The sequence below is a fragment of the Halichoerus grypus genome, chromosome 2, assembly GCF_964656455.1.
Source record: "Halichoerus grypus chromosome 2, mHalGry1.hap1.1, whole genome shotgun sequence".
Taxonomy (NCBI): domain Eukaryota; kingdom Metazoa; phylum Chordata; class Mammalia; order Carnivora; family Phocidae; genus Halichoerus; species Halichoerus grypus.
This window is the reverse complement of record NC_135713.1, coordinates 91,590,159-91,612,602: the sequence shown is the minus strand read 5'-3', so window position 1 is coordinate 91,612,602 and position 22,444 is coordinate 91,590,159. Positions and strand designations below refer to the sequence as shown.

Genomic DNA, 22,444 nt, shown 5'->3' with positions numbered 1-22,444 from the left:
AATCCCAGACGCTACTGCGTGATCTAAGACTATACTTTGAGAAGCACTGAGGATGGGTAAAATCTGTAAATTCTGCTACAAGTACTCACCCTCTTCCACGAGTCAACAAGTATTGCTGGGCTTTGAGACTCTACAACATATAGATAGATTCCCGAGAAGGAGCTTTCCCCCAGGTGTGTGTGGAGCCGACCTGTGCTGCGTCAAGCTGCCCCGTGATGAGCGTCCCTATCACCGCTTCAACCTTCTCATGTAGAACATGAGGGAGCACGCTAGCCCCTTCCCGCTGCAATAATCAGGAGCTCCACAAGCAAGACCTTTGTTTGGACAAATGACAACTGTTGGCCCATATCCTCGAAAGAGCTAAATCGAGGGTAAAGGAGGGGCTGGGCAAGAGGTACAAATGTGACCATGTCGTAGGTAGAGAAGAGGCCATCATGATGATGGAGGGGTCAGGCGTGGCAGTGGGTGGTCAGAGCTATAGCTACGTTAGAGAGGCGTAAGGGGCAGGGCCAGAAGATGCCCCTGCTGGCTTTTCTATAGGCATTGTATCTTCTCACCCTCCCCGTCTCTACCCATGAACAAGGTTGGCAGGGAAGAAATGTGGCCTATTGGCCAGCCAAATGAACCCAGTGACTACTTGAAGACTTGAGTTAGAAACCACAGTACCATGGGGCACCTGGAGGGGCTCTGTCAGCTAAATGTCCAACTCTTGATTTTGGCTCAGGTCATGATCTCAGGGTCGTGAGATCAACCCTCACTCCAGGCTCCACACTGGGCGTGGAGCCTGCTTGAGATTCTCTCTCTTTCTCCCTCTGCCCCTCCCCAACTTGCACTCTCTCTCTCTCTCTCCCTCTAAGGAAAACAAAACAAAACAAAACCACAGTGCCTAGTGCAGTGGGGATTCAGTGGGGGAGATGAACATGACCTCTGTGGAGGAAGAGAAAGAGCAAAGGCCAAACCCTTATGGTCAGTCTCTTCCTGGGATTCTCCCTTCCTCTCCTCTCCTCCCTGCTGGCTTGGATATCAACCCATTATTTTCATCTGTGGAACTGCCACACCTTTACACCCAATAGCCTTGCAGGAACTTGGAGGAACAAAAAACCTCTTGCAGGGACTCACTCAACATTTCTGGATTAAGACTGTGTCAGAGTAATTTCATTTCAGGTTATTTTTTGTCATGCCTATACAAAATAGTTCCTTTATGCACCAACTTGTCTGTCCATTGCTTGCTGTGATCTGGTGGGCTGCTCATGAGTGAAGTGAGGGAGCAGGGATGTTATTCAGAAGACAGACCTTCCAGCAGGCTGAGCTCCTACCACTGTAAATGCCTTCCCCATATGAAGTGGTAACAACAGTGTTACATGCCTTCCCCATGTGTCCTGTTCTGGGCTCTGGGGAGAGCAAAGGAAAATCCCTGCTCGTGAATTTGACATCGTCTTAGAGAATATCAGAGCAAAGTGGAGGAACACATGTTGTTTGTGATTAACATTTTTGGTAGTGATGGATTTTTCAGCCCTTCTGCTAAGGCTTAAAAATTTTTTAAGCTGATCCAGGGAAAATAATTTGGTTCCTGAGTTAGTACTTAACGTCTTTATTCTTCTTGTGTTGGTCATTGTGTTCCCATTTCAGAGAAGGCTTTATCGTGATCCTAATAAGGACAAAGTTCCAAACATTTGTAAGAGAAAGGTGGAAATTGAAAAATCTTTTTCTTTTTGGCATCGAGTGGCAAAATACTGGAGATGAGCCAAAATTCATTTGAGATGGTCAAATTTAATGTAAATAATATTCATACTCATTGTTCAGGATCATAGCCACCATTTAAAAAACTTAATTGGTTTTCTCTTCTGTTTTGAACTTACAGAGAATTTCTTGGGCAGGGGTGGATGAAGTTGGATAAAAATGAAAGAACACCTTACATTATGAAAACCAGCCAACACTTCAATGATGTGAGTAACCATAAAAATAAAACCTGGGCATGTTATAGGGAGCTGAGTATCAGGGTCTTAAGACTCCTTCTCTAAAATAAAGCAAGTCTGCCCCCCACTTTTTAAACAAAACTGATGAAAGGTTTAAAAAAAAAAAAAGCTTAAATCTTCTCTAAGAGCTCATAGTAATGTAATAACTTCCAGTTAACTTCCAGACATAAGAGATTCCCTTCTGATGGTACCCAAGTCTGGTAAGTCCTCAATAATGCATAGATTGTGGCTATTATTGTTATCATAGTCATCATTACTTTGTGGTCATACACTGACGAGCTGTAATAGCCCTTGTGTCACTGGTCCCCAGTGGTGCTGGTGACAGTAAGGTTGGGTTAGTACAAATCATCCTCATTATTACTCAACATTCAGCACATATGCGTTCCAGGGTTGGAAGGGACCCCTTTGAGCATAATTACAGTGTTCCTGCAGCTGTGCACAATGGTGACCAGCTGTCGGTGCATCTCCCTGCTCTGCTTTTCTCCAGCAGTAAGACAAGGAGCTGCTTTTATACCCACCAACTCCTAATTGGTTTTGTTCTAATGATTTTCATCCTTTGGCGGAACCACATATGTGGGAGCATCTTCAGGCCTATCTAGGCAGTTCTACTAAAAGACAATAAAAGGAATAATGATGACGTTAAAAAAGAAAAAGAAGACTATGAGGCTCCCTGTAGGTAAATTAATAAGTCATTCAGCCTCACAGTACAAAACAACAGTGTAGATTCCCAAGACAGTGCTTTGTGCAGGGTACCTGCAGAGTACATATATACTCATGAAGGTTATCTCATGAGGAGCATCCATGCCACCGCTGCCTAGAGAACAGGCCACATCCCCTGAGAAGCAGAGGCCCTGCTGTAGAAAATCAGCTTCTGTTGTCTGTGCCATGCACACACTTGGGTATAATGAGCAATCAAATGAGTGGTTCCATCCCAGGTTCCAGACCCTCACATCTCCACTTGGATGGCTGCTTGCACCGTGCGTTCTTCAACGGATTGCAAATGGAGTTTCTTATCATTAGTACTCCCCAGACCTGCCAAGCCTCCTTCATCTTATGCCATGTTCTTAGTCTTGCGTAGTGGCCCAGACCGCACGCTCACTCACCCAGACACAGAATCTAGAGGTCATCTTTGACTCGTCTGTCACCCACCCCACCTCACTCCCCAATATATAAATCTACATATGTCCCAGACCTTTTTTCCCCCTACTTTCCTATTGCCATAACCTTGATTTGACCTTTCATCCTTTTCTCCGGGAGCTCCTACCTCACCATCCCCACTGTCCTCTCCTTGCCCCCAAACCCATTCTTTACACAGTGTCACAGAAATAACTTTTCTGAAAGACCAATCTAATTATATCACTTTCATGACAAAATTCTGTCAGCGGCCTCCTCTCACCTTTAAGATCCAGTCCCAGCTGCTCCACGTGGCCTACAAGAGCCCTGCCTACTGGGCATCTGTGTCTCTCTCCGTGGCTTCCCTGGGCTCCTCAGATGACTGCCACATCCTCTGTTACACCAGGCCTTCTACCTCTGTCCCTTTTCAAATGTTCTCCTCCTTCGATGGAAAGCAGTGGCTAACTCCTTCTCATCCTTTAGGACTCACAGCAGGATGACCTCTTTCTGGAAGCCTCCTCTCTACTAGGCCAGATAACCCCCTGCTACCTCTGTGTCCTCAAACCCCTCCATACAGACTCAGCTTTGCCTTTCACTATGTGATATTTACTTGTCTCTGCCTCCCTTCACCTTTCTGCCTAACTAGGCTCAGTGCCTTGAGGTCAGGGATGCTGAGTTATTTGTTTTTCTTGTTCTTACAACCTAAATGAATGCCACGTCCATTCTAGGTGCTCAGTACAAAGTAATTTTTTAATGACTATGTACAATGATAATTCTGAGACACTGTGAGATCTAAAATACCTGTGGAATAGTCAGAGAATTGGTACACTCACTAGATTAAGTGTATGGATGTAAGATTACAGACTTGCATTCCCTTTGTTAGTAATCCTAAACTGTCCTTTTCCTTTCTATATTCTAAGCGTTGAGCTGCGCCAACTGCCTCTTTTTCTCTTGGTTTCAACTAATAGCATTACAGTTCTTACCCTTGAAACACTATAGGTCCTGTTCACTCTGGTGGGAAAAAATCCAGCGAGATAAGAAGGAATAAATGTTCTCTCCTCCCCTGTCCCTAAATGTGTCTGGCTTGAGGGCTGATCAGGTTAGAGTTTGATTTCATTGGGGGTAAATGTCTTTTCTTTTTCTGTGCTACCTGGGGTTTCCTGGTCCCCACCTGTGAGGGGCGAAGGAGCATGTGGAGAGGCCCCAAGGAGTGAAACCCATCATCAGCAAAGGTTGCCATTCTTCAGGAATTAGCTCATTCTTTTCCATTTCCTCAGTAGTTACAGGAAATAACTCCTTCATCAAAATTACTGATTAAAAAAAATGACCTGTTCTCTCAACATGTTGATTCCAAACAATCCCTCTGTTCACTCGGAGGATGAACAGGTCGCCATTGGTTTCTTGTTGCTATTATTATCACTACGCACTGTAGTCTTTTCGGAAGGTTGGTCTCTAAATGTGGACTTTGATCTCCATGTCCCTCGGCACCCTGTTTTCCCGACACTTCTATGGGTGATCCAGGCGCTGTGCCTGAATGCATTTCTTTGGCTCTTAGCTGGCCTCTCTTGGCTTCTCCGTTGTCTCAGATGAGTAACCTGGTGGCGTCCCAGATAATGAACTATGCCGACGTCAGCTCCCGCACCGTCGCGATAGAGAAGTGGGTGGCCGTGGCGGACATTTGCCGATGCCTACACAACTACAACGGCGTCCTGGAGATCACCTCAGCCTTAAACAGAAGTGCCATCTACAGGCTGAAGAAAACCTGGGCCAAGGTGTCCAAGCAGGTGAGCAGCAGTGTGCCGCACAGCCCGCTGCTGAGAGGACAAGCCGGGAGGCCAGGGCCCAGGTGAAACGTTACTCATTAGGAAATAATTAACTGAATCGAGCAGCTCAGTTGCCAAAGAAAGGTGCTAACGTGGGTAATTACTGCGCTCTTACCACCTAATTGATTCCACTCGTGCGCACTTCTAATTGGTTAGTTTAAGAAAAGCAAATACGACCCCAAAGCATTCATTATAACATATTTGGGGACAACTTCAAACGGTGCGGTTGACAGTCAGGAGTTGTTTCCTAAATTATTTAGAGAAGGCACGTTGATTCCAAGTGAACACAGCAGTGCCCCACGGACCCGTTCTTTCGCCCCAAAGTAAGCGTATAAATGCCCTAGGGCCTCAATGTTCACTTTTTTTTTTTTTTTTTTGGTCATTTATGTAATATTACCTTTTGGCATAAAGACTTAGGTGTGCCGGAAACTTTCATAATTTTCTTTTAATTGGACTCAGCTTGTTCATGCCTATCATTTTCATTCGATATTTTCAAGATTCAAATAAAATCACAATCTCCCCACTGCCCTTTCTCCTGGCCTTCTCCCTGGGTGTGGGTGGGTGTTGGGGAGGGCTCCTCTGGGCTCCTGGGAGGCCGTGGGCACCCGCTGGTCTCCTGTTGCGGTCTTCTGCTAGTTGGTCACCAGGCGCAGGCCACTGTGAATTGCCCGCGCGTGGTGTATGTGTGGTCTGCCCGGCCTGCCCAGGCACAGGGGGCTTAGCTGACCTCAGCTCCCCTTCAGCCCCCGTTGGCTCCCACGGCCCCTCTCCTACAGGCTGCCCCGTCCCTGGTGATCCCTGGTGGGCCGGCTAACTCGTCATTAGTAGATAACTACCCTGGCCCTCTTAAAGGGCGGTGGGGGGATTTTCCAGACTCCTCCAAGTCCTCCTGGTGCCAGAGGCAAATTCTTTTGTCTGTGATCAAAGCCTGGACCTTGCAAACAAAAGCCACAGCTTTTATAAGTACTGTTTAAAAAGCAAACAAATACTTTTTATGTTGAGATCATGTAGGTTCATGTACAGTTTGGAAGAAATAATAGAAATACCCTGCACCCTACACCTAGTGCCCCCCAGTGTAACCTCTGGTGTAACTGAAAACATATCCCAACCACAAAGTTAACATTGGTAACATCCACTAACCTTATTCAGACGATCTGTTTTACATATATGCTCATTTGGGCCTGTGTGTATTCACTTTTATGCACTTTCATTTCCCCTGCAGTCAAGATACAACACAGTGCTATGACCAGGATCCCTCCTGCCACGCTTTTCATGGCCATAGCTGCTTCCTCCCTGCCCCCTCCCGAACTCTGGCAACCAAAAACCTGTTTCCCATCTCTATAAAATTTCGTCATTTCAAGGACATTATATAAATGGAATCATATGGTAGATGACATTTTGAGATTGCCTTTTTAAAAATTCCCTTGAGATCCATTCATGTATCAATACTTCATTTCTTTTTATTGCTAAGTAGTATTCATGGTATAAATAGAGGACATTTCACCATTCATCCCTTGAAGAACATCTGGGTTGTTTTCATTTTGGGGCTGTTACAAATGAAGCTGCTGTGCATATTCACGTATAGGTTTCGTGTGACTGTAAGTTTTCTTTTCTCTGGGATAAATGCCCAAGAGTGCAAATGCTGGATCGTATAGCAATTGTGCGTTTAGCTTAATAAGAAACTGTTGAATTCTTTTCCAGAGTGGCTGTACCATTTTATACTTGTATCAGCAAAGTATGAATGAACAGTTTTTCCAAATTCCTGCCCACATTTGATGTTATCACTATTTTTTATTTTAGCCATTTTGATATCTCATTATTGTTTTAATTTGCATTTCCCTAATGGCTAATGATGTTAAATATCTTTTCATATGCTGGTTTGCCATCTGTTTATCCTCTTCAATGAAATGTCTGCAGCTCATTTTTTAATTGGATTTTTTTTTACCTTTGAGATCTGAGAGTTCTTTCTATATCCCTCCCACTTTATTGTAAAATTATTTTAGCTACTCTAGGTGCTGCGACTTTCCATATAAATTTTAGGAAAAAAATTATGTCTAAAAAAACTTTACTGACATTTTTATTGGAATTTCATTAAACCATCAATTTGAGGAGAACTGACATCTTTACTCTGTCGAGTCTTCCAGTCCACAAACAGTCTGTCTCTCCATTTCTTTAGGTTTTCTTAAATGAGCATTTTGAAATTTTCAAAATATAAGTCCTGTGTAAATTTTTTAGATTTATGCCTAAATATTTCATTTTCTTTGGACAAATTTTAAATGTTACTGTGGTTTCGATTTTGGTTTCCACACATTCATTGTTAGTCTATACAAATGTCATTGATTTTTGTCGTGTTGGTCTTCTATCTGCAAACTTGCTGAACTCACTGATCAGTTCTAGGAGTTTTTTTGTAGAGTCCCTGGGGTTTCTACACAATTGTCACTTATAAATAGGAACTATCTTAGTACTTTCTTTCTAATTCATACGCCTTTTTTTTTTTATATTTTATTTATTTATTTGACAGAGAGAGACACAGCTAGAGCAGGAACACAAGCAGGGGGAGTGGGAGAGGGAGAAGCAGGCTTCCTGCCCAGCAGGGAGCCCAATGCAGGGCTTGATCCCAGGACCCTGGGATCATGACCTGAGCCGAAGGCAGACGCTTAACGACTGAGCCACCTAGGCGCCCCATAATTCATACACCTTTTATTTCCTTTCTTGCTTTATTGCTCTAGCTAAACTTCCAATACTATGTTGAATAAAGATGGTGAGAAAGGACATTCTTCCCTTGTTCTCAATCTTGTGGGGAAAGCATTCAGTCTTTCACCATTAAGGATAGTGCTAGCTACAGGTATTTTGTAGATGCTTTTATAAAATTGAGGAAACTACTCTCTCTTCCTAGTTTTTTGATAGCTTTTATGATGAATGGGTGTTAGAATATGGTTTTTAAAATGGGCTTCAAACAGCTGTATCAGAATCTAAAAACTGGATACTGACGCCCTTGTTGTGGCTTGCTTTTGCCTCTTCCTAAGGCAATGGTAGCCTTAGCCATTGGACACTGGATAGAAAGAGCATATTATCCTGTCACACACATTGTCACACTTCATCAAGGTCAGTAAGTCAGTCCTCTGCCTTCTCTTGCATTTTCCTTCCCCTATTTCCTTTTTCATCTGAGGTTGGTACCAAGGGATTCTTAAATCTTCTTTAAGAAAACACTAGGCCTATGATCCAGCAATTGCACTATTAGGTATTTACCCAAAGGATACAAAAATACCCATTCAAAGGGACACATATACCCTGATGGTTATAGCAGCATTATCAACAATAGCCAAATTATGGAAAGAGCCCAATGTCCATTGACTGATGAATAGATAAAAGAAGATGCAGGATGTATGTATACACACACACACACACACACACACACACACACACATGTGGAATATTAGCCATAAAAAAGAAAGAAATCTTGCCATTTGCAATGACGTGGATGGAGCTAGAGAATGTTATGCCAAGCAAAATAAGTCAATCAGAGAAAGACAAATACCATATGATTTCATTCATTTGTGGAATTTAAGAAACAAAACAGATGAACATTGTGGGGGAAAAAAAAGAAGCAAGCCAGGAAACAGACTTTTAACTATAGAGAACAAACTGAGGGTTACTGGAGGGGAGGTGGGGTGGGGGGGGTATAGGTTAAACAGGTGATGAGCATTAAGGAGGTTACTCAGTGTGATGAGCACTGGGTACTGTATGTAAGTGATGAATCACTGAATTCTACACCTGAGACTGATATTACATTGTACGTCAACTAACTGGAATTTAAATAAAAACTTGAGAAAAAAAAAAGAAAAGAAAACAGTAGGCCTTCCGTGTAGTTGACTTAAGTGATACCCATGTCTTTTCAGGATGAGGCTTTAGGGGTAACTGACTACGGAATAGGGGTGATAAGACTGATATTAAAATATTTTTTTCAAATTTGAATATACTACCTGTAGAGGCATTAAGTAGAATATACCATTTCAATCACGTGTATGTGTCACTCAGAGTGGCTTTAGAACGGGTAATGGTCTGTCGTCCCGGGCCCAGGACTTCGGTCTCATCACAGGTAGTACCTGGTTGCAGATATGCCCTGCTTCAGACTCTTTCATCACCCCATCTGCTCTGTAGCTGTCTCTTCTTCAGGTCTGAGTCCAGGCTGGGAGACATCCAGAAGGCCTGGTCGAATGTGCAGTCGGGAGCCCACCAAATTAGATCTGTGGCTATAGGATAGACTATATTTGTGCAACTTCTTTCAGCCCAAGGTCAGCTCTGGGCCAGGCAGGGGGCCCACCCGGCCCCATCCCATCCCCCGACCCCACCGCCCCCACCCAGGCCTTGCTGGCTATCTTCTTTCAGAGTCCTCAGGAACCAGGATGGGGAAGGCAGCCCTTTGAGTCATTCTGAAAGCTCTCATGAAGCATGCAGCTCCTTTCCAGACTGAGAGTAGTCTGAGGAGTCGCAACCCGGGCATTCCAAGTGCTTTTTCCTGCCAGTCTGCCCGGGCATGGGTATTACTAGGAGTGGGTCATCATCCCCAAGGGCCGCCCTACCATTCTCCCATGTCCATGCGAGAAACTCCAGATCAATGTCAACAACAGTTTTATCTCTTGGTAAATGTCAGTTATACTTCTCTAACAAGTTGAGGAAGTTGGTCACAAAACAAAGGCTTTGTAGCAGAAGATAGCCAAGCAACCAAATCTGTGTCTTGATGATTTGGAAATTAACACTCAAAAAGATTCACCGTGAAAACCACCTGACATGAGACCTCCCATTTAAGATTCCCTAAGTCAACATGTGCTTTTTCAATTCTTTAAGTCCCTAATTTCTCGTGCATCGCACTTTTTCTTTTCTACACATTTTCCTCTTTTTGGCTAAATGAGCAGTATAGTCACTCTTCTCCACATGTTTTTGTTTTTTTTTTAACATCAAATTCAGTCTGTACTTTGAAAATCGTATCACAGCAGTCTGACAAAGGTATCAACACCTGCCACTATGGAAGGGAAGTGAGGATCTCTTGGTAACTCAGCCATCTTGTCAAACCATAGGAGTATTTTCACGACAGGCTAAGTTGTTTGTTTCTTTCCAGACGAAAGCTCTCATGGACAAGCTTCAGAAGACGGTTTCATCTGAAGGAAGATTTAAAAATCTCAGAGAAACCCTTAAAAAGTATGTTTATCTTAATCATTAAGTTATTCATAATTCAGAAATGTATTTTTTTAAATATATACAGTATACAAATAGTGGCCTACTTCCTACTTTGCTTTGAAAAGAAAAACAAATGGGGAAGAACTTCCATCATCTAGGTATTTTCCTGATTTTTCTTTACATTTGAAAGACTGTGCATATACAATAAGTTTCTTGTGGACATACTGGTGGCATGCAGACTATCCCAAATAAGAAGAAAATATCATCATCTTTGACTCTAAAATCAAACCATCTTCTACTATAAAAAGTTTCTTGATTTGGTATTTATTAATCTAAGCACAACGAGGAGACTGTGGTTCGCAGAGTTTGCCCAGCATCCCTTAGCAAGTGGTTATGCTGGGACTCAGACCCAGTTAGTTCTCTCTGGCTCAAAAGCCCATGTCCTCCTCACTCTTGACTCTGAGAAGACCAAGGTACACCCCTCACAAAACAAAAACAGAGAAGGCATCACTTTAGAGTGCAGTGTGATATTAGGTCTGTACCTTCTAAAACATTGAAATCCTAGCGAAAGCAGAAAACAAGCTTTACAGGCTCTAATCACCTTGATTTTTCTCCCCAGTTCTTGGAGGTTCCTCCATGCTCTTACTCCCTGGAAAGTGCGGCCGGTTTACAAGTACTGCAGACGAGTACTGCTAGCGCATACTCTGTGTTTGTCTGTAAGACAGCCTGTTGTTCGAACATGCCATCGTCCCAAGCACATGTAAAACATAAGGCTGCGATTTTCTCTTCTATTCTGTTGTGAGATGTATTGAAAACTCTTAATATCATGAGTGTGCTTGTGCAGACGGAATTAAAAGACTTTATTCTTCAGGATTGAAGCCACACGGTTGCTTCCCGTGAAACACGGGAGGGGAGTCTCTATTTGCGTGAGTGCGCTTGAGAACAGTGTCTCTTGGTTTTGCAGCTGTAACCCCCCAGCTGTTCCTTATCTGGGGATGTACCTGACGGACCTGGCGTTTATTGAAGAGGGAACACCAAACTTTACCGAGGAAGGCCTTGTTAATTTCTCCAAGATGAGAATGGTAGGTGGTCCTTTCATCATCAGCCTGTTTCAGTGACTGCAGTGGTTTAAAGAGAAGGGCTAAGTCACGGAGCTCACTGTTTGCTTTTTCATTTTGCGATGGAAGAGATGGGGGACACCGGGGTTCATATCTGCTGCGGCTGATTGAAGCGATTTTCAGCAGGGGTATTGCAGCTTGCATGCGGTCTGGGCAAAGGGGTGGGGAATGAAGCTCCAGGGATGACTTTCTGAGACGGAACAGTGACAGACAGATGCTGAAGGCTTCTTGCTGGACAACGGGGTTCAGAGCACCAAGTTAGAACAAGGAGCCCAAGGACAGTAACACCCAGAGCTTGCCTTTGCTGGACCGGAGGTCACCCAGGCCAACTGTTCCCCTGATTGTGAAGTCAGTATCTTCTTGCCCTTTGCATTTCATGTGGCTCATTGAAGGGCAAGAAAGCCCTGGCTGGGCATAGAAAATGATAGGGCTGGGCTCTGGCACTTTGCTGGAGAAAGTGCCTGATGACTTGTGCATAGGGCCCAGAAGAATGTGTTGCAATACAAGGAAATACTTTTGCTTTGCTTTTGTTGTTATTGTTTCTCTCTTAGATATCACACATCATCAGAGAGATACGCCAATTCCAGCAGACTTGCTATCGAATAGACCATCAGCCAAAGGTAATATTGTGTGGCGGTTAAGGGAATTAATAAAGAAAAAAGTGGAAATTAATGAATTAGAAACAGTGATAAAGTTGATCGATAATATCAAAAGCTGACTCACAGAAAAAAACCAATAAAATAAAAAGACAAGTCTTTGGCAACTCTGATTGAGAAAGAAAGAAAGAAGGCAAAAAGAACACCAATTTATCAAGTTCTATTGATTATATATTCTCTATTTCTCATAAATCTGTCTACACCATTACCATCCTGGCCCAAACTACCCATATCTGTTACCTGGTCTACTTGCATTCACTCTAGAATGCAAAATCCATTCTACAAACTGCAGCCAAATAGAACTCTCTGAAACACAAAGCAAGATATGTTTGTCCCTTGTGTAAAATATTTTATAGGTTTTTCATTGCTCTTCAGATAAACAAAGAAAAAGTCTTGATGTGTCCAATAAGTCCTACATTACAAGGCCTCTACTCATCTTTCAAAATTCGTCTCACATCATATATCCCCTTTCTTCCTCCATCCCAGCCACAACTGGTCTTTCTTTCTTTCTTTCTCTCTTCCTTCCTTCCTTCTTTCCTTCATTTTTAAATAGATATTTTTTAGAATCATTTTAACTTTACAGAGAATTTAAGAAGGTAGTACAGAAGATTCCCATAAAACTCACAGCCATTTTTTCCTTATTATTTCATGGTACTTGACAAACTTGTCATGAAACTCATAAGAAAGCTTAGACAGGCAAAAACAAAACAAAACAGAACAACAAGAACAAAAAACAAAAACAAAAACAAAAAAAACCAGATGGATTTTTTGAAAAATAAAAAGAGTAAGAAAGAGCTTTCCCTACCAGATACAGACACATATCCTGAAACTATAATCAATAAAGCAGGACTACATTGGCATAGGAATACAAATTCAGTGGAGTGGGATACAGTCCTGATGCAGATTTTGTCTGTAGGAGAATCTAATATGGAATAAAGGAGACATTTCAAGAAAGTGCCAGAAAGAAATTGACCAGTCAAGTAAAGGGAATAGGAATTTTGGCTGTCCATCTGATACCATTCACAAAAAAAATCCAGATGAGTTCATTACCTAAATATAAAAAGAAATATTCAATTATTTGAATAAAATATAGTACAAAATATCCACAACCTTTAGATTTGAAAGACCTTCTATAGAACGTATGAGCTGTAAATGATAAGCTTGATTAAGTTTGCTGCATCAAAACTAAAACTTCTGTATGACAAAATGCAATTATTTAAAAAGCAAAAATAAAACCAGTAGGCTAGGAGGTGATTTTTTTTTTTTTAATTTTTTCTTTTGAAAGAGAGAGAGAGAGTACGTGTGACAGCAAGTGGGGTAGTGGCAGAAGGAGAGGGAGAGAGAGAGAATCTTAAGCAGGCTCTATGCTCAGCACAGAGCCCGACAACGGGCTCAATCTCATGACCCAGAGATCACGACCTAAGCCAAAATCAAGAGTCAGACGCTTAATCGACTGAGCCACCCAGGCGCCCCAGGAGATGATATTTGTAACATGCAGAACAAAGGGACAGAATAACAGTATTCCTATAAGTCTGTAAGAAAAGTATAAACAACTCAATAGAAAAATCGGCAAAGCTTTGAATAGGTGAGGTAGCTCACAGAATAAGAAACAAAACTGGACATTTAAACAAATTTAAAATATTCTTTAAGTGTTTGACTTCACTAGTGAGAAGGAAAACAAAATGCAAATTATAAAGACATCATTTTCACCTTACAGATAAACAAAATTTTATTTATTTATTTTTAAAGATTTTATTTATTTATTTGACAGAGAGAGAGATAGCGAGAGAGGGAACACAAGCAGGAGGAGTGGGAGAGGGAGAAGCAGGCTTCCCGCGGAGCAGGGAGCCTGATGTGGGACTCGATCCCAGGACCCTGGGATCATGACCTGAGCCAAAGGCAGCTGCTTTAATGACCGAGCCACCCAGGCACCCCCAGATAAACAAAATTTTAAAATACTGGTAATATCAAACCTCAGAGTGTTGGATGCCAGGTACTCTTATAAACTATATGTTACAGCAATTTGGGAGGTTATATCTGCATCATCTGTTAAAATTAAAAATTGATGAACTGAGCAACCACAAGTCTTCTGCTTTGCTGGTGAGAATAACATGGTTCATCCTCTTTAGAAAACTGTGTGGTGTGGATATTTCTTCAAAGATTAAATATGCATCTACCTTATGACCCAGGAATTTCTCTCCTAGGTATTTATCCAGGGGCGAATGAAAACATGCCCACTGAAAGTCTTGTATAAAATGTTCATAGCATTTCTTGATAATAGCCGCAAACTGGAAACAGCCCAGGTGTCCATAAATAGATGAAGGGGTCAACAAATGTGGTATATCTCTACGACGTGGCACCACTCAGCAATGACAGGGCAGGCTAGTGATACACGCCACAATATGGAAGAACTTCAAAACATTATGCTGAGTGAAAGAAACTAGACACACAAGTGCGTGCTGTATGCTTCAACTTCCATCAAATTCTCCAGTAGACAAAACGAATGCTTGGTACTAGAAACCATAGCAGTGGCCGCTCCTGGGAGCAGACTGACAGGGAAGCTGAATGAGGGAACTTCCTGGGGTAGGGAAATGGTCCTGAAGCTGTGATATATATGCTAAAACTAATCCAACTCTTAATTTTTCTTATATAAATTGTATCTCAATAAAATTAAAGCAGTATTTCCACAGAAATACTCCAGGCCCCAACATGTTTATTTTAGTGTCATTTCCTTTCATTTCACTTCTAGGGTCCACCCCAAAGGAACATTCCCATGTGAGCACTAATTAACAAACATGCTAATAAGGATTTCACTGTCACTTTGTGTAATAGTGAAATATTGACAGCAACTAAGTGCCCATCAATAAGAGATTGTTAAATAAACTCTGATAGATCACATTAATGCTGTACAGCAGTTCACATTCTAGGGACTGACATGGGGAGCTCTCACTGACTTACACTGAAGAGACGAAAGCAGAATAAGGTGTATCTGAGGATTATAAGGGAAGAAAAGATTTCTATAAGAACACGTAATATCTAGAAAGCCAGAACACTCTGGATGATAACAGTGGTGTCTCTTCAGGGAAGTGCCTGGGGTGAGGAGCCGGGAGAGGACTGGAAATGTGTGATTCTCTTTTTCTTTCTTTCTTTCTTTCTTTCTTTCTTTCTTTCTTTCTTTCTTTCTTTTACTTTCTTTCTTTCTCTTTCTTTCTTTCTTTCTTTCTTTCTTTCTTTCTTTCTTTCTTTCTTTTTCTTTCTTTCTCTTTTTCTTTTCCTTCCTTCCTTTTCCTTCCTTCCTTCCTCCCTCCCTCCCTCCCTCCCTCCTTCTTTCTTCCTTTTTTTTTACAGTGAGAATATATTAATGATTTTTAAACCATGATACAACATTTTCAAATGTTCAAGAGAAAATGTTGAATTGTGCCTGATTCTGTTCAGAAAGTGTGCATACTCGTGTTCTGCAGGAACCCAAACCTAGCATTTCCCTGTTCCTCCAGGTCACTCAGTACCTGCTTGACAAAGCCCTCATCATAGATGAAGATACGCTGTATGAACTGTCACTAAAAATTGAACCTCGGCTCCCTGCTTGAAGGTCCGGCTTCGCCCCTGAGTCTGTAGGATTCTCATGGAAAGCGGGACGGATAGAACAGTGCATGCCATGCTTCCCACAGTGCCGAGAGGACGGGGGACGGAGCCAAAGCCAGTCTCCTCCGTGAACCAAAGAAGATGGAACGGACCTGGAATTCTGTCTCCAGCCAGGGAAGCCCAGCTGTTAGGGGTCAAAGACAGATGCTTTCAGACTTGGGGTGGGAAGGCGAAAACATTGATCCTTGGTAGAGCTGATGGTGTGTTTTTCATAAGGGAAGGTCATAGAGGAGGTGCAGGTAGCCATTTTAAGGAAGCAGGTAAGAAGGTCGATTTCAAAGCCTGCCCGTGCTCTGTTAGAACTCGCGGACGAGGAGAGTAGAAAAGGCCTGAGCTGTTTGTCTGGCACTGCACTGGCCTGGGTACATCTACTAGTCTTCTCTTAGGGTTTATAACTGCCTCTGTCATATTTTCTGTATTACAAGCTTCCAGAAAAGCCGAGGCTTCCTCTGTAGGGATGGGCCACCACATGAGCAATTTCAGTCTACAGCATGTGCATGGTTTTTAGTGCATTCTAACTATTTACGCTGGAGGAATGGCATGTTCTGAAACTGCTTTTTTGGTCTTTGGGCAACAGGGCAAGAAAGACACGATGACAGCCACGTGAATGTAACTTTTTTAAAAGTAAACACTCAGTAGGCTTTGCCCCAGGGGATTCCAGCCAGGGGCTGTCTTCAGGTGGGGTAGGGGCTTCTCCCTGAGGCTGTGGGGCCTGAGAAGCCAGTGCCCTCAAAGACGCAGGTGCAGAGTTTGCAGAGAGGTGCCCGCACACCTCACCCACGGAACTGTGGAATGGGACGGAAGGCCACAAAGGGCCACGGGGTTTTAGGCTGAGTGACCAGACATACTTAAAAGTCATCTCTGCACCTTGCTGGGCTCCTTCTCCTCCACTCTCCCCACAGGAATGTGGGATTTTTTTTCTGATTTACACAAACCATTTTTACGCTCACTATGAATACTGGTTGTATTTTTTAAAACGTTGTTTAATGGGATTTTCTTTTTAAAACCCACACGTTTGTGTGCTGTTGGTAGACAGTTCTTCCCCGGTCATCTTTGTTTTTAAATATTGGGATATTTATGAGTGCAAATATTCTACGTGTATGGGAGATGGGACCAACCACTCAACAGCTCCTCTCTCCGAAGACTAAATGCAGGGTTAGGCCTGCTACCCTGTGCTGGGGAAGTGACCTTACTTTTCCCAGGATTGATGGTTGTTGAAGAAATAGGGCTAACTCATGTTTACCTCCCTCTTCTCTTCTCAGGGAGAGCTCTGTTTTAAAAGAAGAAAGAGGAAAAATACAGAGTTATTGTTACCTGAGCCTATTGCGCCTGATGATTTCTCCTAGAGGCATGAAGTATATTGATGCTGACATTGAAAAAAATTGATCTGTCTAGCTGTTTTCCCTCCTTCTTTGCACTTTAATTATCTTGTTAGAACTAACGGCTGACTAATAAATTCAGCTTGCTGGCTCATAAGGCCCAGTGGAAGCACTTGCGTTGATAATATACCATAGAGGTGGAGAATGTACATTTTTCCTGCATGGTAAGGGCCATCTCTGTACATAACTATATAGTGAAATACCAAGTAAGTAAAAGAAAATATTTATAATATTTTAAGACCATTCCAAAACTATTTTCAATAGGTCATATTAGCCAACAGTGTAGCACTAAACCCAAGGAGGGTTACTTATGAATGCTTTCTTTTTCTTTTTTTAAGAAGTTGCTTGTTTGTTCTCTTTAGTTTCGAGTAAGAGGTTGATGCATTTTAATGCATGATAAGAAGCATGGGTTGTTTGGATCCTAACGATGCATAACTTGCAATTTATTTCTCAGTGTTCACATACTGAGGGTTTGAACTAATATATGTCAACTTCACCAAGCACCTCAAGGTCTTGCCGAAGAAAAGGAAAATAAAGCTTAACTTTTTTGGCTCAAAAACATAGTCTTGGAAGGTGGACTAAAACCAGGAAAAATCAGTGACAGGACCACACACATAGTAGTTTCAGGCAAAACAAATGTGGACAGGTCCATGCGCTCTGCTTTGAAGTCTGCAAAGTCTTCCAGAGGGGAAGAGGTCATTCGGTGTGTGGACCCTTATTTCTCTGACCCAAATGTTCCCAGAGGCACTAAAGCCCTTCTTACTAAAGAAAAATGAGAGAGAGAGGAATTTCCAAATGCTCCTCCCCTTCTGGAGAGACAGGGTTTCCTCAACTTAGTGACAAAGCTGTGTCGCCTATTTCCTGCAAAATGTTGGAAGCGCCCCCCAGTGGTCGGGTACGGCACCGTTAGTTGCTATGGTGACCCTTAGAGTTTTCTTAAGTTACATGCCCTTCCTGCTTACTAGAGTCTGAAACCTTGCTGGAACTGCAAAAAGAGAGAACTCTACCTCCACGGGAGCTCCTTTTGATGATCTGCACCACTTCTGGACCATCTGGGATAAGAATGTGCATTTTTAAAAAACTCAATTTGGTCACATTTAAAATCGCCAAGAGCAATTTGCAGTGCTTCTGATTGTTAAAGCACCCATCCTCTTCTGCCTTTCAAGTTTGTATTTATTGTTGGGGTGTGCACTCCCAGCTGTGTCTGCCCTTATTCCATTATATGAGACCCACTTCTAAGAGCAGAAAGCAGGCCAGCCCCTAACAACCAAATAGCAAACACTTGTATTATTGCAAAATTAACCTAGAAAATCAGAAGTAAAAGCCAATTTCATGCTTTCAGATGAATGCCCACATTTTGTACTGTCCATGAAATTATCTTGGGACTTTTAGGGGATGCCTTTGGTTATTAACATCCAGTTTTGCTGCAGGGACAAATCTCTTACTTAAGCCAACATATTATGTGACAGGTTTAGGCATGAAGTGGAGTGTTGTCACTTTTCCTTAGTGTTTCTCTGAAGGAATTTAAAGAGAGAATTTTAAACTACAGTTGCAATATTTCAAGTGGCTCTCCCACAAAGCCCCCATTAATGTTTGTTAAATTTCATACATCTTAAAGTACTGCTTAAAAACAAATGAAACTCATAGATACTGAATAACTTAGAAGAGAAAAAACTGTCACATTCCCATTTGGAGTATATGATGATGGGTTACCAGCTCTTCTCTCACTATACAAGACAAAACCTTGGGTCGACAATGACTGGGCCACTTTTTAAATTCTTAACTAAAAAAGTAATGCAATAGAGGGGTTATTCCCCCCTCCAGAATAACTTTTATTTTAAAATAAAGGATTTTATTTAGCTTTTCTTTGCAAAGTTTGATTTTATTCCCCCTGAAAAAAATCTTTCTCTTTGCTTTAAAGATTTTTTTTAATCCAACCTGTGAAGTTTTATCATTTTTACTGCTATTGAAATAGGATATACTATATATGGGATATATATTACATGGTAGAATAAATTATATATTATATATGGCTAAAGAATAGAGCCAGGCTAATGTCCACAGCCAGAAGGAATACATGAACGTAGTTCATTTTCATTTCAGTAAGACAGCCGATTGTAAGTGTAGATAATGACTTGATTACAGATGCCGCTATGTGAATCCTGATAATAAGACTTGAGTCAATGAAATCTAATCACAGCATCATTTTTTTCCCATGGCTGTGAGTGACTTAAAATCAAGACAGGGCAGAGCTGGAGTAGAAAACAACCATTTGGTTGTAGGTATAAACACAGGGATGACTGAGAAAATTATTCATCTTGGCCACCACACAGCCTGAGATTAACGTTAGTGTTGATTGTACTTGATCTCATCTGCCCAAGAAAAAGAAGAGTTCTCCTGGATGTTGAACCACTGTCTTTTGCACAGTCCATTTCGTTTTTTCCCTAGAAAGGCAGTTGTGGAAGAGCCAGCCGAGGTGCCCTGGCCCTGAGCCCGAGGCCCGGATGTCCATCTGTGAGCTGGGAAACCTGAGGCCAGTGCTAAAGCCTCCTTGAGCCCGTTCCCTCATCTGCAAAATGGAACTAATCTTGATTCCTGTGCTGCCTACCTCACAGGGCTGTCTTCAGGACAAAATGAGTTAGGTTGTAAACTGTAAAGTGCTGTCCAAATGTGAGGTAGCGTGATTACCATCCTCATCTCTCTTTGGCAGAGAATTATTTAAATGTATTTCTTTGTTGTGTGTGTGTGTGTGTGTGTGTGTGTGTGTGTGTGATGGACAGACCTGTGTGTTACTTTGAGAAGTATAATGTTTGTGTCCAGTAACTTTGCAAGTCTGCTGACATTTGTGACTCTGACAGAGGGTTTGTGCCATGGCCTAGCACGTGCCAGGTGGGGTGTGGTTTATACCTATATGCAAATTAAATTTTGCCTTTCTTGGTTCTCGAAAATCTCATTAGTCTCTTCATTGATTCTTTTTTGCATTTTTCTACCTCGTCTTCTTTGTAGCAATGGGCTTCCTCAGATATATTCATTTACTTCTAAAGTTCAGGAGAAAATAAAGTTTGGAAGAAGCCTATGTTGCAGGCACTAAAATGTCAGAGAATTCGGGGGAACCTCAGAAAAAATATCAAGGGCCATCAAGCCCCACTGTCTTTCCAGTGCTTGAATCTTTCCTGTGACATCCCCAGCCCACGTCTGACCACCTTTGAACACCCCTAGGCACACAGAACTCATTACTGCCCAAACAGCTCCCTTCATCTAATGGTAACTCAACACTCATGACCAGGCTGAGTGCATAGGGGACCTGGCCAGGCCATCACTCCGACCTCGGATGGGCTACTGAGCCGTCTGAGGCCAAGTTCCTCACCTATGAAATAAGACGCGAATCTGTCCTTAGAATTACTGCAATGGCTATGTGGAATAATGTATATAAAAATACTCTAACTTTAGTCAAGTAGATGAGGTCGTGCTAACATTCCGAGCTGAAGAGAGCATGATGCAGCTGTTGCACACAAGTGAGAACTGAGGGAAGGAAGAATTTAGGTGTCTCCTATTTCCTTGGCTTCCCTTTCCAATTCTGAAATGAGCAATGAGGCTGGTAGGGATTCAGGAACCCAGGTTCTTCTCATTTAATGAGCTGGCCACCCCACACAGCACTGCCCTTGCCTGCCACCACATCCAGACTCCAGCTGGACTCAGGAGTGGGAAAGAGAGTAAGCCCAGGACAGATTTCCTCTAAAGCAAGTGATAAGGCAGTTGCACGCCTCACTTCTGTTCCTGTCCGTGTGGCAAGAGCCAGCCACGTGGCCACACTGGCTACTAGGTGTGGAGAGAGCCCCCGAACTTTGAAGGGAGTTGGCAGCGATGAGAAAGGGATAAATGGCATACAACAGGGATCGTGTTTGAAGGATTTTTGGAACTGTGGAATATGTTGAGTCACTTGTTACCCACCCCTGTCATAAGCTTCACGATGGCCAGGTCCCCCAAAGGAAAGCAGCACCCCATTTTCTCAGTAATGTGCCCACTTCTTTTCTGACCTTACTAACTTCTGTAAAATGACCCTGTAAGAGATGAGGGCTTGAGGTAAGAGGGGGGTCTTGGGAAGTGGGGAGGACTAAATGTCCATTAGAAAGGAATTGGGGAAAAAAGAAAAAGAGGAGTTTCTCATTGTAACTGCCATTCTTTAAACTCTACCTCTCCATGCTCATCAACACATCATTTTCTGGGCCTGGGATCTGGGTTCCTTCAGGGTCACTAGATTTATTTCAACTGGTGTCTGAAATGACTAGAAAGAGTGTGCCCACAAAAGAGCTATTTTGGAGGAAATAAGCCTCAACTGCCCCTTCCCCCCTCACTCCTAACCCCAACCCGCAGAGCCCAGCCTACGGAGAGGCTCGTCACCCCAGAGACCTCCAGCTTCCTGCCCGTTCTGCTGGAGGAGGCCCCCAGGGGCTGGAGAGACCATGGTCCATTATGATAGAACATGCAAACTGGGAACCCTGACTCTCTAGAAGATCATGCAGTCAGTTTGGTTGGTCTCAATCTGCAAATGTTGTAATGAAATAACACAGAAGAGCCTAGAAAATATCTGAATATATCATATGTAGAAAGGGTAAGTATGGTTTTGTAAAAATTTCGATTCGGTGTAAGCTAGGTCAAAATGATAGCATATATATTAACTGAGGTAGGACCATTACAAAGTAAGGCACTTGCATGCTATGTGCACAGCTTGAGGCATTTTCACACATGCATGCCCCCAAATCAGGAAACTTCCCAGACCCCAGAAGGTCCCCTCATGCACTCTCCCAGTCAGTGACCCCATGCAAAGGTAACATTTATTTTTGCTTTGGGTCATAATTAAAAGAAGTAGAAACTCTGAAAGAGAACCACTCTAGGTGGGAGGTTATTTCTGGGCTCTACCCCATGCTCCGGGTTGGACCCTGAGAGAAAAAGGGAAAGGAACCTGGCCGTAGAGGCTGGGTACGTGACCGTCACCAGAGAGCCAGGCAGCTCCCTCTGAAATGTCAGGGCTGCAGCCCAAGTCCTCGTGGGTCACTGTTATTTACAGCCAACCTTTCTGGTTGGGGGCACATGTCCCAAGCAGGGCTATTTTTAAGCAGGAATGTGGCCTGCAGGGCCTTCTGGGCGATACATTAAACTGGTGCGGATTGAAAGGGAAATTGTCTAGCAGTCTACTTCAGAGGGCTTGATCTAAAAGAGAAACGTGATTGTCGTTGTCCCTGAACCCGGGCCCCAGACAGCAAGTTGGAAGGACCTCTTCTGGCCCCTGGCTCAGAGCTCGGTTAGCGGCTGGCGAGGGGGGAGCTTTACCCATCTTCTACCTCGCAGCCCTCCGCTGAGGGCTGCGGAGGGGGTCGTTCTCCAGAGCCAGCCGCCTGCCCCCGCCCCTGTCGCGGGATGGGGCCGCTGAGGGAACGTGGGAACCAATCCCTTAACAGGTGCGGCAGCCCCCCTGCCGGCGCTTCCACCCCGAAGCCGAAGCCGGGCTCTGCGGGGCTGGGCGGTCCGTCAGCCAGGCTGCGGGTCCGAACCTGGCAG

At 43.1% G+C, this 22,444-nt stretch overlaps 1 protein-coding gene across 3 annotated transcripts in view; it reads left to right on the top strand.

Moving 5' to 3' along the window:
* The window catches only part of RASGRF2 (Ras protein specific guanine nucleotide releasing factor 2), a 233,432-nt gene extending 213,594 nt beyond the window's left edge, over nt 1-19,838 (top strand). For all 3 annotated transcript variants that reach the window (XM_036067434.2, XM_036067409.2, XM_036067419.2), the window contains 6 exons: nt 1,862-1,946; nt 4,676-4,873; nt 10,032-10,111; nt 11,055-11,172; nt 11,760-11,828; nt 15,359-19,838. In XM_036067434.2, the coding sequence (XP_035923327.1) occupies nt 1,862-1,946; nt 4,676-4,873; nt 10,032-10,111; nt 11,055-11,172; nt 11,760-11,828; nt 15,359-15,451 (643 nt within the window). In that variant the 3' untranslated portion in view covers nt 15,452-19,838. The remainder of the gene's footprint in view (nt 1-1,861; nt 1,947-4,675; nt 4,874-10,031; nt 10,112-11,054; nt 11,173-11,759; nt 11,829-15,358) is intronic.
* Nucleotides 19,839-22,444: the final 2,606 nt, after the last annotated feature.